Source organism: Lonchura striata, chromosome 3 (genome assembly GCF_046129695.1).
Source record: "Lonchura striata isolate bLonStr1 chromosome 3, bLonStr1.mat, whole genome shotgun sequence".
Classification (NCBI taxonomy): domain Eukaryota; kingdom Metazoa; phylum Chordata; class Aves; order Passeriformes; family Estrildidae; genus Lonchura; species Lonchura striata.
In genome coordinates this window covers 100,018,531-100,036,950 of record NC_134605.1, presented here as the reverse complement: position 1 = coordinate 100,036,950, position 18,420 = coordinate 100,018,531, and the positions used below count along the sequence as shown (strand labels likewise).

General features: G+C 38.8%; 1 protein-coding gene across 3 annotated transcripts in view; it reads right to left on the bottom strand.

Annotated features, from left to right (window-relative positions):
• Positions 1–3,451: 3,451 nt before the first annotated feature.
• GREB1 (growth regulating estrogen receptor binding 1) overlaps positions 3,452–18,420 on the bottom strand; it is a 62,887-nt gene continuing 47,918 nt past the window's right edge. For all 3 annotated transcript variants that reach the window (XM_021525391.2, XM_021525390.2, XM_021525392.2), the window contains exons 24-33: positions 17,913–18,071; positions 16,084–16,226; positions 15,161–15,322; positions 13,145–13,349; positions 12,161–12,335; positions 11,032–11,250; positions 9,177–9,312; positions 8,445–8,645; positions 6,826–6,964; positions 3,452–5,208 (exon numbers count right to left, since the gene is read on the bottom strand). In XM_021525391.2, coding sequence (XP_021381066.2) covers positions 5,045–5,208; positions 6,826–6,964; positions 8,445–8,645; positions 9,177–9,312; positions 11,032–11,250; positions 12,161–12,335; positions 13,145–13,349; positions 15,161–15,322; positions 16,084–16,226; positions 17,913–18,071 — 1,703 coding nt within the window. In that variant the 3' untranslated portion in view covers positions 3,452–5,044. The remainder of the gene's footprint in view (positions 5,209–6,825; positions 6,965–8,444; positions 8,646–9,176; positions 9,313–11,031; positions 11,251–12,160; positions 12,336–13,144; positions 13,350–15,160; positions 15,323–16,083; positions 16,227–17,912; positions 18,072–18,420) is intronic.

Below are 18,420 nucleotides of genomic sequence, written 5' to 3'. Positions count from 1 at the left end.
GTTCTCCTGTTTTGCATCTCCTACAGAGGTGAAGTTCAAGATACTACAAATTCAAACCAAACATGATTTTAGTGAGGTACTTAAGAAGGGTACACAGGGCTGCCACTCTGCTCCACCACAGGTGCCATCTTGTATGGGAGAGAACTTTGAGATTTATGGCTGATAAATAAACAGTATTTACAAGAATAATTTAAAGTCTAATAGAGAGAAATCACATCAACATAAATGATTTCACATGCTTGCAAAAGCTCATTTATGAAAGTGTATCTTATGATGCAGAATCAGCCCTCTGATTACTGCAATAACCTCTGAGCCAATATCTGTTCTCCTAGCTGGAAATTATTCTGATAGGTAGCAACAAGTAATACCCCACTTTCCTGTCAGTCCTGACATCTCTAAGTATAAAGAATACTGGTTAATTATTGTTAATGATGCCAGTCATAATTTTCTACAGCACAACAGCTCACACTGACAGAATAATACTCTGTAGTATGTTCAGTGTTTAAGTGCATAATCAATACATTGGTCATGTAGCAAGCGTGGAGAAATTTCCTTCTGTTTATATTCCTATGTAAATATAAATCAAAAATTTCCATTTCCTTGAGGATTTTAATCAAAAAGACATTTATGTATGAAGCTGCTTTATGAGGTCTTTCTTAAAATCATGGCAGTTGACTCCCAATGCCTTTTGCTCAGAGCACAGGAGTCTCACTGTTATATCTGACACCTCACCACTCCCTAGCCAAGTAGTATGTCAGCAGTGGACAATGTCAGCATTTGGACTATTGCCTCAAAACTGCCAGAGTTGTGTCCTCCACAGTCATCAATGGTTATTTTGGGAGCTGTCAAAATAGGACTGGAAATGTTATAAAAGCATTTGCAAACTACCAGAACCACTGAGTATTTATTCAGGTATAGTCTGGAGCAAGGATAAGGGACAGAAGAGAGTCACCAGGCAGAGGATATATGGGACAAGTTTTACTTTTCACTGAAGAGCTGTGCCCTTAAGGAAGTAGGAAAAAGGGAAGATTATGTTTGTTTTTTTTTTTCACACCAGTATATCTACAATATTTCAGTGGTAGCTGATGAATTATGAAGACTGGCTGCTGAGGGGATGATGTGGGAGAGGAGGACTGTGGCAGGAGGGTGGAAAGGCAGCCTGGCAGCTGGGTGTGGTGTGTGTGGTGTGGTGAGAGGCTGTGCCATGGGGCTGTGGGTGCCCAGCAGTGTGCAGGGCTGTGCTCTCTGGGCAAGCCACGCTTGGCAGAGGGATGCAAGCAGAGGCTGGGCTTTATGGTAATTGCAGTGCTTCACCACCCTGAGAAACAGCTCTGGCACAGTCATTTCTGGCACAGGCACTGTGGTTGTGGCTGGGGGATGGACCCCAGGAAGGAGGGATGGCTCACAATCCTCACTCACCCTCAAGCCAGACCAGAGCAGCAGCCTGTGCAGATAGCTGGGTCCTGTTGAGCTGGGTGCTCATGACACCCACATGAATTTGTGGGTGTCACGAGCACCCACAACTTCCAAAAAAATCTAGATTCTTTCACACTACACATAATCCCTGCCTAGGGTCCTTGTGCCCCTGCAAACACTTCCTAGTGCAGCCAGGAGCTCTACTTGCCCCCCAGCTTCTTCTATGCTGCTGGATCCATTCATAGCCCCCATTTCACTTGCTCTTCAATTTCTACCCTGTAGAGCTGTCTCTTGACCCACCTTTGGGTTTATTGTACCTCTTTCTTTTTGTGTGAGTGATACCTTCCACCACAGTGTCACAGATAGAGCCTTTGAAAATCAACCCACTCACAACCAATGTTTAGCAGCTGCTTTTATGTGCAGAGTGGGAGCGGAGATCTGCACATTCTCTATCACCACAACAGGAGGCACTTGCTAGGGATGGATGAAATGTCCTGTAGTGATTAGATACCAGATATTAGTGCTTAAGTGCTTGTCAAGAACTCTTTAACAGAGAAGAGAGGATGGTAAGAAGGAAAATAATGTCACCTTTCCAATAACCTTCTCTATATTTGGACTCTGACAGAAGCTGAATCATAAACTACTTTCCACTCTGACAGACAATTCAGAACATGCTAATAATAATATCTGCAGGTGATAATAGTGGATGACTGAATCAGAAAGCATAGAAGGTACTAGAGAAGAAGGCAGAGGCTATAAAAATTTTGTTTGCTATCACATTGGCAAGTGAATCCACAGAATGCAGAGTTCTGCTTTCTTGCCACATCTGAAAACAGAAAGAAAATGCTTAAAATATTTGTGTGCATAATGGGCATGGGCCAAGTTTTCTCACAAAGATCACTGGAACAGAAAGCCAGTGACTCCTTCTCACAAAAGAAAGAGAAGAGTGGAGCTGGGACCTGGACTCCCAGCCCTACATATGCACATATGGTAAAGAATTATAGCACCAAGGGTTGCAGCACAGGATGCCAGTCCCAGATTTGCTTTAATTTGTCATAATTAGTTATCTGTATTACTTTATAATCTCAGAATCCCAGCTGGACATAAAATCTAAACTGCCTTCTCCATGAAAGCTCACATTTTAGGGGGGCTTAGCTTGTAAATTAGGTCAGGGATTAAGAAACTTTTGGATGGAGCTCTGGAAGCTGTCTCTCCCTGAATCATCCATCATCATTTTTTGGCCTCTTGTGAGCAAAACGCTGTGTTTTCCTACCATGTGGGTGCACAGATGCTCCCATGGCATGACAGGAAGTACCTGCATTTTGGTCAGAGTAAAGGCATATCCAGTCTTACAGGATGTACTTTCCAATACAATGGGCTGTGCATGCCAACTTTCATCACACACAATTGCTCATAAATATAGTCCATGATGGAGAATGATTGTACTTGGTCACACAATAGACACAGGTCTGCTGAGGCCAGGCCCTGGGACCCCTATCCTCTATACAGGACACTGTATGGAGAAAAAGGTTAACATGAAGCAACACTCAGGAGTATGATGGCTTCAAGTGACTATCAGCTGTATTTTGTCAAAATTTTGGAAACTTTGTGGCAAAGGAGAGTGTTAAGAAAGGACTTAATTTGATTTTTTACTTATTTTTATTACTTTGTACTTTAGGGCTTTTTTAGTTTCTTGGAGAAAATGGATGTCTAAACACTGACAAAGCAAATATCAGATCTAAAACACAGAAAAAATTTAATGGGCACTTGGTATAATTGTTTAAATATTTGGTTACAGGAAAGGAAATTTCAACTCACTGTCATTCAGTCTGAGTTCTTGCAAAAACTCCTATACCTTTGTTGTCTTATGTTGTAGGCCATTAAGAAGTTCTGTATTTTCTCTTGATCAGTTCAGGTCATTCCTTAATTATGTTAACTCCTTTCAGCCAGTGCTTTTCCTCTGTTGTTTTTTTTTTTTTTTTCCCACTACATAAGTGTGTGTACTTATTGGTCCAGTACATTACCAAGACAGATGTCCATGCAGCATGAACTTTATTTATAAAGACATAAATGTCACACTTCCTTAAAAAAAAGTTTAAATTAACTAATTAGCTGGTGAAAACTGAACAGTAATACTATTTACATAGGCCAATGCTCACCTTCCTTCACAAAACTTAAAGTGAATTCTCACTCTGAAACACAAACAGTGAAATATAGAAGCACACTGATTGCCAGCAGTTTCCTTGTAGATATCAATCCACATCTCTTACAGAATTCACAACTTACAGAACTCACACTTTCTCTGTAAATTAACCTAAATTAGCTGTTTGGCACAGTCATACCGATGCCTGCGTTTCAAGGCCAGTGCTGTAGCAGACTCAGCCACCCAATGGCATTTCATCTTTATAAAGCACCTCATTGGTTGTATCCAGCAAGAAAGGCCTGCCCAAATATTAGATATCCTCTGACAATGTCTATACTTATCCTTCCTGCACCTTGTCTGAGTGACGTTAACACTGATTCCATAAAGACAAACAGGAAGCTTGCAGCTTAGACAGCATTCCCAAACACCGAGACAAAGACAGTGACCACTGATTTAACATTTAGAGCGTACAAAATATCACAATGCCTGGTGCTGTTCAAAAACATGGTTTTAGATTTTCACCTGAATTTCTCAGCATTGTAATCTCCATTTTCTCACTCCTTTGAAGCACCTTGACAAGAAAATATCCCCAGAAAGTGTATTGGGAGAGTTTTAGAACCATTTCATAGGCTTTCCTGAGTGCACTTGCCTCAGCTTGAAGTCTACAGCCAGTCTACAATTTAGTCACAAAACATCACTGTTCTAGAAATAAATCACTTGCAGGTCAGTCTCACCATTTGATCTCTTCAGTTATTCAAGTTAATATCAGTTTCATGTTTAAATGCTTAGATTTCATTTTATCCAGGTTTAAATGCTCAGATTTCATTTTATCATCTACCTTGTTAACTCTCTTCCTTATGCTAATAAAACCAGACATATAATTAATCTTCTCCTCCAACAGTCCTGCAAGGTAAAACTATCCAGTGTGGCACTTATTCTAAAAATTAGAGCTTCAACTGAATTCCTACTGGTAAAGAACTATACTTTACAAATCTTCATATAAAAAGTCTACCTGGATCAATCAGAATCAGTATACTACAGAACTGTACTAACTCCTGTTGCCCTCTGCCCACTGATAAATAAGACTTGTAAACCAGAACCTGCTCCTAAATTTTCATTTCCTATTTCTGTAATGTGCAAAAAATTTCCTAACCCTTTTCTTTATGAACTTGCATGTGGTCTTATTTGTCATAGGAGAAGTGCACTCATTGACCTCTCTTCTGCTATGAAATGCTTTCCACCATGTAAGTCTCTGTGTTTCTATCAGGAATTAGGGATGACTTCCATCAGAACGTTAAATTAGAAAAGTCACGGCAATGTTTGTAAATATTGTAAATGATCTTAAACTGTCTGATTAGATATCATTCTAATAAACAACAGAAAACAGTCCTGTTTCTGTTCAGAAAGCAGAGCCTCTCAGAAGTAATTTCATGAGATGGTGGCAATTAGTGTCTTGTGTCATTCAGGAAATGTGTCTCTTTTCAATTAAATATGTCGTCCAGTCAGGAAGAAGAGTGGTCTGTCCTCTTTGGCATTGGCAGTCTGGAACTCGTCCCGCAGGCGGAACTGCCATTCGTCCTCCAGCTCCAACCGGACAACAGTCTGGCGGAGAGAATTGCGATCCTGGCAAATCACACACAGGGTGGCACCTGGGCAAACAGTTCAAAAGAAACTCACATGAGTATCCCCTTTGTTCTCAGATCATTCACCTCCCACCACCCTGCACAGAGAATTCTACTCCAGAAGTTACAAATGGGCTTGGGAGAAAATTAAGCCACTTAGGACTTGAGGAGAGCTATGTTCAGGATCTTCTTGTGTAACTTGAAGTACCTCATAATCATCTAGTAAACAGGACTAGAAGCACTTTCCATGATCCTTAGGGTAGGAAAAGTTAAACTGGCAGGTCTAAAGAGGTCATGATGGGTCCTGACAGCAAACCAGATAAAAGCCCTACATCCTTTCCAGTTGTAGCCCTCCTGATCATTACCTTTGTTTCACAAAACCCTCAGGCAGCAAACCCCATACGTCAATCACTGTGATGGCTGACTAAGCTCTTTGTGCTTTGCTGCCCAGAAATGGTCTAAACATCTCTTTAAAACTAATAAATTTTAGTGGTTTTGGATTGGTAAACTCATGTGCTGGCAAGAAAGAATCTGGTCTATGTGGCTACAGACACAATCAAATACAGAATGCCAAACTAAAAAAATCATACTTCAGTAACCAATGCCAACTGTCCTGTCTGGCATGCTGATAACCACTTTAACTTACATGCATAGCTTCATGGCTTCTGAAGAAGTCCTTCTTTAAGAGAAAATAATTACCTCACCAGCATACAGTAATCTAAATGAGAAATGGTAAGTGGCAATGCCCAAGACAAAAAAAAATCTGTGACTATAATAAAAAGAAACAAGACAGACAGTCACATGGTGACTGGGTTAGAAAATCAAGCAGACTGCCAGAGGAGATGGAGAAATCCCAAAGCAAACACACTTTGTGCTACATATTATAAAAATTGACTGGCTTATACAAAATGAGACTGACTGGTAGCCTCTGTTTTAGCTGCAATGAAGATCACAGCAGTTTATAACAATTCTGCCAGTTTCAAGAGGCACTAACCATGGTGCTCTTATCCCAGTGACAGTTATAGCTGAGAGAAACAAATCCCCAGAGCACCAAATGCCTAAGATAGCAGCAGAAGGATCCAAAAGGAGTTTGCAATGTGACTGTCTACAACATCGGTGGAAGTTAGTTGTCTCCACTGCTATACACTGTCATAAGGTTTGCATAGAAAAACTGGGTATCAGGAATAACTCTTAAATGAGCCAGTTTCTATTTCTAAAAATAGAAAACAGATTTTGATAGAGCCTTGGCAATCACCCATTTTCTATTAAAATTTACAAAAGCTTCAAGAACACAGTATGCAAATACTTCATGCATAAATCTTCAATACTCAGTTTTCAAACAGAGTAAGGAGTTGTGCACATGCTTTAGGCATGATGATATGGATCTAACATTCCATCCCACTTAGAAATCTGCAGAACTTATAGCACTGGTATATATCAGTTTAGTACAGTGCAGTGCCAGCATGATCAAGCATCAAAGTTGGGTGGGACATATAAAGACAAATATGAATACATGCATATACATAGATATGCATATATATGAAATAAATAGAATACATTTAAAACACAGATAAAATAGATTTTCCCCACATTCATCTGAGATCACGTCACCTAATTCTTTGTAATAAAATTATTGCAGCTCACCTTTAAGAAAATGAAACTTCTTCAAAAAGCTAGCTACAACAAAGGAGTCACAGAGGTACAGCAGGAGACCACTGAATGTCAAACCAGAGGAGCTGATATTCAGAGAATGAGGCCGAGAACTCACGTAGCAAACTGCAATCTGATTGAGAGAGGGTGGAAAAAAATTAATGTCTTTAGAGCTTCCATATGAAGCTTCCAGTATCTGCACTTGATTCAAATTCAGACTTTCTTTCCAACTCCAAGTATTATGAGCTTTATAGTTCCTTCCAAAACATAGCACTACTTGTTAACAATATACATAAGCACAATTCATAATATTCATAATTATGTACTGTTACTACTCATTATTATTATTATCATGAGGCTTAGATGTGATAGAGTTTGAAAGCTGCAGTAACAATAGCTCCCCACAACCATAATGCTGTGACCTGCCCAGCACATTTTATTTATATGCGAGTAAATACAATAATTCTACAGTCAGACAGGAAAAGGATGCTTAGAAATTCCAAATTTCATTTACATTACAATAGGATTACTGAAGTTAGTAGAGTTATGCATATACATGAATTTATGAGGTTTCCTCTTGCCTAGTTTGTTTTTATGGCTACTTCTGAAATCTAATAGGAATGGGAATATTTACAGCACTCTTTCAGGATTTATAAATTCAGATTAAGGGAATATTCCACACATGGCTTTGTTTCAAAAGTGCCACTGTACTCATACTCATCTGGCATGATCAGCATGATTGAGTGGAGGAGGAAGGCTGAACCTCAGCAACTAAGACTCTGTACCAGTATGCCTATTCCATATTCCTTCAATCCTATTGCATCATATTACAGTTCAGGCCACAATTCCAGAATGAAATTGAAATAATTTCACATGCTGAATGGGTTGGAGTTGAAAGGATGCAATGGATGAAGACAGTAACAATACAATGCCTCCCACAAAGCTTCTTTTTCCAAACATGGTGGAAACAAAAGCCTAAGAACCCAAAATGTTGTGGGAGTAGCATACATGGGAAGGTTATTACACAGCTCTTTGGAAGAGAAGTTCAGTAAACCCAGAAAACTGAATTTAATTTGGTATTCAGTGAAGAGATAAAAACAGCCCCTCTCTCCTGAATCACACCACCCTAGTACCAAATTTCTACTGACATATTTGACTTGAAGTATGACCTTAGCTTTAGATCCAGACTCATCAGAGAAAGCCAACAGCTCCTAAGACCTAATGTCAGTTTTCCCATTCCCACTGGTTGTCTAGTATTTGATTCTCTGCCTCAGCTTATCAGTCTGAAGTGAACTAAAACATCTGCATATATTTGTAAAACCCTCTTGTGCAGGAAAATTTCTGTAGGAGGAGCCAAATTATAGTAGATTGAGAAAACACTTCACAGACTATATTAGTATATATTTAGGACAGTTCTGGGATTTCTCTCCATGTACTTTAGTTGAAGCCTCTGACAAAATCTCTATGGGACTAAGAATTTGATTTAAACATTATAGGAATATTATAGGATTCTTCAAAGGCTGTGTAATTATTATCATGGAATACATCAATAACCCATCCAAAACAGAGCCTATGGATTTCTAGAGCCACTTGGAGATTGTTTTGCTCAGTACCTGTGGTCCTAAGTTAAGGTAACAGTCCACAGATAGCACTGGGTGGCTGTAATTCTTCAATGAGAGAGGAAAGAAGCGATGGCTGTGATACTGGAGATACTTTTCAAGGAGCAACTGAGCAGGTGCTGCCAAGAAGGTGTGCTTGCTGTCAGGAGCACAGATGTACTGAGCAGGGGAGATTGAAACTGGAGTGTCAGATACCTGTGAGGAAAAAATATTTCTCGTACAGATCAATCTTAATCAATCAAGTTGCACTTATGTGAATTCTGGTTTGTAAGAAATACATCTCTACCCTACAAATCTAAGTTTTATATAAGAAGAAAAGTTATTCAGCAAAAAATATCTGCTACCAAAACAGTTTCAGTCTCATAAAATTATATTTGCGTTTATAGTCTTTGAGGTTTCTTCTCTGAACTCAAAATACTCCTACCTATGAAGTCACATGAAGATGAGCGATTCTACAGCTGTAGATAAAATCCACATAGTGAATGGTGACTTGGATTGCAAAAAGACACTTTACATGTTTTTTTAAGTTTTGAAAGAAAACTGTAAAGGAAAGTTGCATTTATGACAAGAATATTGTGGATTTCAGAAATAAATAACTAAAAAAAGTCCCATGTGGCAGGCATACCCCATTACTGGCAACAGATAATGCATCAAAATACCTCAGTTCTCCTAGTTAAAAGGAAAACAGAATTTTAACAACAGTGCAACAGAGGTCTCAGTTCCCACCTTAGACTTTATGTGGAAGGATCGTTGTCCTCCTACTGCAATTTGCTTTTTCATGACGTTGAAGTGGTTGAACCGACAGATGAGAAGGCCAGCACTGTGGACACGCAAGTTAAAGTCAACATCATCACATGTAAATCTGGAAAGAAAAAATCATAGCAGGTCAGAGGAATGTTCCTCATTGCACACTGACAAATATAAGCACTCAGAGCCTTTGATCAGCACCATAGAAAGGACAGGTATCAAACATACTGACCCTCCACCAGTGCCTATCAGTCAGGGAAAGGGGCTTCAGCTTTCTAGTTATAAACTAGGCTGGAATCAGTTTGAGAAGACCAGAATGAGGGAGGAAAGCACTTATGGAGTGAAAGGATCAAAAGCATAAAGTGGAAAGGCAGTAAATTGCTAAGGAAAATACTCAGGAGTTAAAACTTTTTTTTTGCCTTTTACTACAATAATGGAGCCTTAAGAAATTGCTACATACATTACTACCCCAAATATGGTCAAGGAAATTTATTCCTTTGGTTTCCAAGGAAATGGATGACGCCTTACATTTGATTTATCAAATGTACAGAAGTATCTGACTACTCATTTTCCCCTCAGAATATTAATAGCTAGCAATTTTTTCAATGTCCCTCTACAGAACTAATGTAATTTTATTTTAGAAATGAAGACTATTTGAAGGCAGGGAGTCTTTATACAAGATAACTGCTGAGACACAGGAGAAAATTAAGCAGAATGAGGCCAAATATCCCTGAGCTAAATTTGACCCATTTTAAAAATATGAGGGAACAGAATAGAAGGTAAACTCCTAAAGCTGACTAAATTAAAATACTGACATCTCTGGAAAATTCAGACTCAGTTCTCCATTTTGAATATATTATTACAAAGGAAACAGGATGATGTGCAGAACCAGGGCATGAATTTAAGCAAACTGAGCAATCAGTGTGACAGTCAACATCAGTGAGAAATATGACATTCAATTATAGGTTTTTAAAGTTTTGTCTTTGATCTTAGCAATATCCACATGGTTATTAGATATCCCTGACTATCACTGTCTCTTTTAAAATGTACCTTTTTCCTTGCCCAGGCTTGGAATGCCAGACAATACTCCACACTCAGCAGTATCCACACAGGAACGATGAACCTCATGGGGTTCAAAAACAGGCAGGAAATGGGTGGTGTGATGTGGCATTCCTGACATTTTAACATTTTGCTTTATTGTCACTGTCTTCATTTGCCCATCATACATAAGATAACATGCTCAGGCAGCCTGGGAACACAGTTCTCCACTAGGAGAAGCACAGGGTCAAATTTGTTTAATAGAAAACTGACAATAGAAATATAGATAATCTGTTTATTCACAGAATAATGAACGCTGAATGCTTCCCTGCAGTTTTAAGTAAGCTTGGGCCTCAAAAGATATCTTCCTGAGTTAGCAGAGTTCTGAAAAGCACAGTGACTAATGTTCAGTTACCCAAGTTTTCTACTCTGTGTAGAGCCATTTTTATTACTTGGGCTATCCCAACCAGCTTACAGAAAACCATTGTCTGCAATTCAGCAGACAAGAAGGGAAGTACATTATTTACCAAAGGCCACTTGGAGTAGACCAGTACTGCAGAGTACACTGCTGTCTGTGTCTATCCTATCATTTAGTTATCAGTGTTTTATTTGGAACTATAGAAATTAATGTCTTTTTTCCAGCTTCTGGCAGCCTGGGAAGGATTTGAATCACCAGTAAGAAAACAAAATCTACCTGTATGCCATTCACAACCTCCCTAAAAAAACCAAGAGCTTTGGTAAAACTTCCTTTATTTGGTTCATCACCTCTGCTGAAGAGTGCTACCAATTCACTTACCTGTTCTGATTGTACTGTACATTCTGTGTCAGATCCACATTCAGCATAAGGAAGTCATGCACATGGCAGCAGGAGAATGGTTCCTTGATCTCAGCACTGTTTGTTTTACTGGACCATTTCCTCATTCCAATTAGGGCATAATGAGTGACATTGGGAGTTGCTTCAATGTGTTGCAGAATTTGCTTTAGGGAAACATTTCTTTCAGTCCATGTATAGTCACTACAATAATTATGAAAATGTATTAATTTTAAAATATATAGAGAACATTCAGAATCTCTCTCAGCTGAAGAGCAATTCTTAACAGCTGGAAGTTGTTATGACTTTCTGGTAGATAACTTCAGTGTTGTCTTACTTTACTGTATTTTTTTGTGTCTCACTATAGTTAAAATTAACTAGTGCTTATGTGGTGGGGACTGGTATGATAGATCTGAAACTTAGTCAACATCTCTCAAAATATTCACTTAGATATGTAATTTTTTTAAGTTACCTAGATAATATTACAATGAATCTTGGAGAGTTGCTGACTTGTGCCATAACTTAAGCAGAAAGTATTAAGATTCTTCTAGCCCACCCCTAGAGTATATAAATCTCATTTTTCACTGAGTGTCATTCTCTCTGAAAGTTTGCTGTAAATTCTGCACAGTCTGTACATGGAATAGATAAAAATATCTAGCACAAACAATATGCTAAAGCAATGAAAACAAAAATGCTTGTTCAGGGATTTGGGGAACTCATAAGGAGACATACAGACTGGGACTGCCAAAAGAGCCAAAGGAAATCAGTTACACAACTTGCACAGAACTGTAATTTAGCTTCCCTAGAAAAATCTGGTGAAAATGGACTTGTTGTCCAGCGTATCAGGGAGTGTTTACAGAGTCTAAAATCTGCAGTCCACGTAACTCTAGCTTCAACAGCAACGGCTACAGGGCACATAAATCCTCAGGGGACAGGAATGAAAAACAGGCACTACACTATGTGCTACGCAAAGACAGATACCTAGGAAAGTACTGTCCTTGGCAAATATAATTCTCTGTTTGTACAGGGTAAAAGTAGCAAACATCATTTCAAAATTACATGTAGAGAAAGGTTAAAAGAGATGAAATTAAAAAGCATATATTACACTATTTACCTTTTCCTGTCTCCTGAACAGTTAACTTCTACTGCATTCCACATAACACAGGAGTCATCTGAAATGACAATGAAAGGCCAAATATCCTGGGGTTTTATCCCCAGCTCTTCCTGCCGATTCCGTTCAAGCTCCAGGTTATGGTAAGACAACTCTTTTATCAGGAAGTGTGCAGCACCTGAAACCACGGGCATAAACCACCAGATTAAAAATAGGGGCAGAAACTGTTTGCTTTGAACTCAGAAGCTTTTTGAAATGAATATTTCTGCACAGACAAGAGTATAAATCATTCTGAAGATTTTAACCCCACCACCACCCAAAGCCAACTTGCTTTGTCACTTGCCAATCAAGTGACTTAAAAAACCATATCGGCAAGGATGAAGAATGAGGCCTAACTTCTGTGGTAAAGATTTTCTAGTTTCTTAAACATTTAGTGACTACTTCTTTTCATGTGACAATATTAGCATCTCTTAGTGCAAAGAGTTAGAGATGTTGACTGACCAGCTTCCCAGTGAATAACACTGGAAATTGTCCCTGATGATCTACTTTGAATGTTTGTCACTACTGCTGTATATAAGTTGTTCCAGCAGCACAAGCAAAGGGTTGAGTGTTTCACAGATGTTACATTAGCAGAACCTACCTGAGGGATATACCCAACCAGAGCATCACTGCCCATGCAAATAGCACTCAACTTATTGCCACAAGGAAGCAGAGTCAGTAACTCCATCTGAGTTTTAACACCCTCAGTTTCTTTCAAAGACAATAGAAGAGTATAATATTTCTAGGGTGCAACTCAATGAGCTTGTTCTAGGCATTGTGGATTAAGAGAAGTGTATCTTCAGCTGTGACACCTTGTCTTCAGAGGGGATCCATATCACCAGATCAGACATCCTAGCTGCAAGCTGTGGGTCTACATTTCACTGCCCAAAAACACCTAAGGACCCAAGCTGTGTGTCCACATTTTTTAGAACCTTTTGTTACACTTACCTACTCCTGCACTGTTGAAAATGCTTGGAAGAACAAGCATGATGTGGTTGGGCCAATACTTCTTATATATGGCCATTTCATACTCCTTGACAACCAAAACATGCAAATGACTGGCTCCATCCATTGCATGATATAAATTGAACAGTCCATGTTCATGACGGCCAGTGGTGGGAGTAAAAGTGGGGCTTTTTATGTAATCTTCACTCTATAGGTAAAAAGAAGTGCAAGCTTCTGTATTAATCCAGAGAGAAAAAGGAGAAATAGATTCTTCAGAAGAATAAATCAGATCCACTAACACTAGACAAACTGACACATTTTAAACTTCCTTGATAGGAAAATAAATAACTTTTATAAGAATTGGAAAAAAGAAAACTCTATCATTTAGGTTATTTGACCAATGAGAGTGTGGTGGAATAGACAGGACCGTTAACCTTGGCCTGCCAAGTGCAGAGGTACCTTGAGGATAGATCTGGAAGAGGATTTAGGTCCGTATAATATAGGACTGTAAGAAACACCTTACTCCAAATCTACAGTACAACTCTTCTGACTGGAGTACGGGAATAGAAAAAGACGCAAATGGAAAACAGTCATTAAATGTCAAAGCCTCAAACCAGGTCAGTGGCAGAAGCAAGGAAAGAATCCACAAGGATGCAGTGCACAGTTCTGACCATGTAGCCAAGCACAAGTTTACTGGGTGAGGGAGAGCAGGAGATGTGATTCTTACATTGCTTTGTGTTGCTGTCTTGGTTCTTCTATTTAAAACTTGAACTGGAGAGCGATATTGATTTATTACTGTTTATTGGAAGCAGCTTGTTTTCTCCAGGATAGAAGTGCTACTGCTTAGTGCTGTTCCACAGTTTGCTTCAGTACTCCAAGCAGTGTGGCCTGAGCAAGGCACAGCTTCACCTTAGACATGGGTATCAGGAATCTCTATAAAGGTCAACATCTCTGCACCAGTGTGGCCTCATGTTGAATACTGTGTGCAGTTTTGGGCATCACAATATAAGAAAAATATTAGAATATTAGAGACTGTCTAAAGGAAGGCAGCAAAGATGGTGAAGGGCCGTGAGGAGGCTGTATGAGGAGTAGCTGAGGTCACTTTTTCTGTTCAGCCTGGAGGAGACTGAGGGGAGACCTCACTCCAGTTACAGCTTCCTCATGAGGGGAAGAGGAGGGGCAGACACTGATCTCTTCTCTGTGGTGAGCAGGGACAGGACCCAAGTAAATGGCCTGAAATTGTCTCAGGGGTGGTTTAGGTTGGATATCAAGAAAAGAGCCTTCCCCCAGAGGGTGGCTGGGCACTGGCAAAGGCTCCCCAGGGAAGTGGCCACAGCACCAGCCTGACAAAGCTCAAGAAGTGTTAGGACAGTGATCTCAGTCACAGGGTGTGACTCCTGGGGATGGTGGTGCAGGGCCAGCAGCTGGACTCAGTGATCCTTGTGGGTCCCTTCTAACTCACTTCTGTGATTCTGTGGTCAGAGTTTGCATCGCCTGTTAAATAGATGACCTTACAAAGTGTTTTCTACATGCATGACATGTGATTCTTTATACAGTCTTGAAGCTGTGGCTAAGATTCTTTGAAAGCATTATTTTTATATGAAAGTAACTAAGCATGTATGCAGAATAAAACAGGATATTCCACTGCTTTTTCTCTACAGAAAAAATGTTTCCTCTTACTAATGATATGATAAATGAAATCATATCTTTGAGTTTCTTTGCAGAAACTATTCTCACTTTAACATTTAAACCCATAACCAAAGACCTTTTGTCACGGAAAAGACTATTTATACCAAAGTATCAACCTTGAGGATGAGCAAAAGATAGACCTTTTGGTGTCTCAATTTTTTTTCACTTATCCCTTTCTGGGAGAAAATACAAGCTTAGCATAAGGACATCTTCATTGTCTCTTGACAGTAGGAACAGTAGTATAGAGAATACTAATTCAAGAAATTTTGAAATCGGTGGTGTCTCTCTCCTATATATGGCCATAAGTATAAATAAAAATAATCCAGCTACCTTATCTGTGACCAGTGGTAGCCTCATACTTTCCAACTGTCTTCCTGGTTGGCTAAAGACAAAATGATGCTCCTTTGATTTTGGAATGATAAAATGCAGCTGTATCTCTTCTCCCAGCATAGAATAGGAAAAGGCAAATGCATGCAGAGTGGACTCGTAAATCTAAGGGTGGGAAAAAAAAGAAGATCATTTCAGTTGAAGTCAAATCACAAGGTCTCAGTGTAGTCTATATACATTTACAACATTGCTAAACAGATTACAGTCACTTACTGTATGACATTAGATTTAACTTCATTATTCATAAGTGTTAAGCAATATTCCCTAGGCTAGGCTTACACTAAAAAATACCAATTAAAGTGTTCCTCTTTTGAAACCATTGTTTCAGTTTCATCTTGCAGATTGTACGAATACTTACAGGCCCCTCCTGGCTTTCAGAAATACTGGCACATAAAAAATAGGATTTGCATTGCTGACACTTTCTTCCTCACATTATAATAAGCAAGAAATTAGAAGGTTATTCTGAGTAAAAGCGAGTTGTCTACCACAGATAGACTACTCTGTGCTGGACTACTTCTGTATCAGAAATAGCACCTGTTGCAGTTACTCGTGTGCAAACTTTTCCACTTAAGCAAAGCCCTGTGGAAAGCTTACTGGAATAGCAGTTTTAACTGGTAGTACACAGGCAGATCACAACACTGAATAAAGTAGTTTAAATGACAAAAGGGTTGGCCCCCTGATCTCCCCAAACTGCAGCCTAGTCAAGGCAGGTAAGCCTCAAGAAATAACAAAATCTGTAAATCAGCTGTATGTGTACACACATACAACTTCTAAGTCAATTAAAATACAGTAAATGTACACAAGCTGTGTTTGGGTTGTGTGTGCTTCAGCTTCTGATCTGCAGAGTAACACCTGGAAATCTTTACCTGGTACCTGGGATTGAAACCCATGTACTGATGGCACTGTTCACAGTGATGGTAGGTGTTATATGCTGCATACTTGGACAATCTCATCCTAGTTGTTTGACGGCACGTGTACATATCTTCCTGTCTCCTGCTCATTGATCTGTCTATTAAGAGAAGAAACAAATTAAAAGTAACATATATTCAAGACTAGAATTTATTCTCTTGTGACAGAGTGTTTCTGTCACTGAAATCAGCTTCTAGGAAAAATAGCAATATAAAACACACACAAAACAAACCAGGAATTCATTCTGAGCACAGTATATTTTATAAATTGCTATGCACAGCAAGAACTACAAGGAATTATGTACAAATTTATGATTATCATAATTCAATACAGATTTCACATAAGGCTTAGATGCCTGATCATTACAATTTTCATTGTTGCTATTATTGGTAGTATGCTTACAAAACCAATAAACAGTAAAAAAGAGTCTCATGCCATTTGCCATTCTGTGACAGACATCACAGTAGATTACGTGAAATGAATTTGGCAATTTAGTGATGTTGCTCCTTAGTGGATATCTGTATTTTTCAAAGGATCCTCTTTGTGAGAGACTAAGGGAAGATGATTTGTATTTTCTGCTGAAAAGGACTTTGTTATTTAATCTTCTACTCAGATTTTCAGCATCAGATCAGGTTGCTCAAAGCTTTTCTTTGTCATGTTAAGTTTCAAAAATCACAAGAGTGGAGTTTTCATGATCTCTCTGGGCAACCTGCTCTGTGGTTTGAGCACTGTTATTCTGCAATTTTTTTTCATACAATATAATTGTAATTTTCCATATTGCAATTTGTGTCTGTTATCTCTTGTCATTATACTGTGTATCTATAATTGGTGTTTTTCTATAAATTACCATTAGGAAGTTGAAGACAGCATTCAGATGCACCTGCTAGACTTCCCCAAACAAACCCAATTGAAACAAATCCAATTCACTCAAATTTTCTACATATCTTGGTGGCTGCTCACTGGCCACACTTCTCTATGTCAATGTCTTTCTCATACTGGGAAGCCAAAAACTTGACAGAACACCCAGATGTGGCCTTAGAGTTGCCATCACAAAAAAATAATCACTTCCCTTGACCTGCTGTTAGATTATTAGTAAGCCATTAACCCAGTGGAGAACTGGTGGCTCATGTTAAAATTGCTGTCAACCAGGACCATCAAGTCATCTTTAGCAAAGCTGCTGTCTGTAGAGCTGGCCCCAAACTTCTACAGCTGAATAAAATTATTCTATTCCCAAATGCAAGGGGCACATTTGGTGAACTGTTCAACAGGGTCCCATTCCTGAGGTTCCACTTCTCCAGTCTGCCAAGGTCTTTCTGAACAGCAGTGCTTCCTCCCTGCCACCCAGTCCTGTCTGTGGATGTCCAGCTGGCTAATTCAGAGGACTAATTCACACATCAATACTCCAGGAGTCTAGATCTGGGCATGTTCATCTTCATGCTTTCCAAACCTAACCTAAAACCTAAAAAATAAACTGATAGATACTTTTAACTACAAAGCTAACTTTATGCACGTAAATCATTGCATTGCTAAATAGCAGGACAACACTACTTTATAAAATCATTCAAATACACAACCTTAATGTGGAATTAGAGCTTTTAATGAAGAATTTTCCATATAATATTCCATAAGTAATTTATAAGGGTCATACTCTGGTACTTCATCTGGAAAACTTGAAATCTTTTTTCACTATTACTTATTGACTCTGCTTAAAAGTTTAATAGGATTCTCACATTAAAAACAAATAAATACATATACATGTACCAAACAGGATTTTAAAAATTCTAACCTTCACTGTTTATAGTCTGAAGCTTTGAACAAATCAGACTTGCATCTTCATATTTTGGATCATGGATGGTGTAGTCAAAAGGCATCTTCTTAAATGACTCCAAATCTGGCCACATATCTCCAGGCTGGTGGTAGTATTGATCAGATTCTTCTTTTATGTCTATGGTATTTTTGAAAAATAAGAATTCAGAATTCTTTTAAGCTCTTTATATTGCTATAGATGGTTTTGCTGTACCTGTTATTCCTGCTTAATTTTTTTCTTTCATTAGTCTGATGACACAATGTCATTATGCACCAAGAGGTAAACATTTGCACAAATGTACCTTGCACCTCAACACAACTCTACCTTTTAAAAATTATCTTCATGTCCAGTCTGACAGAAATACATCTGGAAACACAGAGGAGTAATACACTGTAAATAAAGGAAGTTTGGACTAAGATTAGATATTAGAGAGCAGAAACTTCCTTCCCTCAGGTAATCTTCTGTGATAACAAAATATGACATTGCT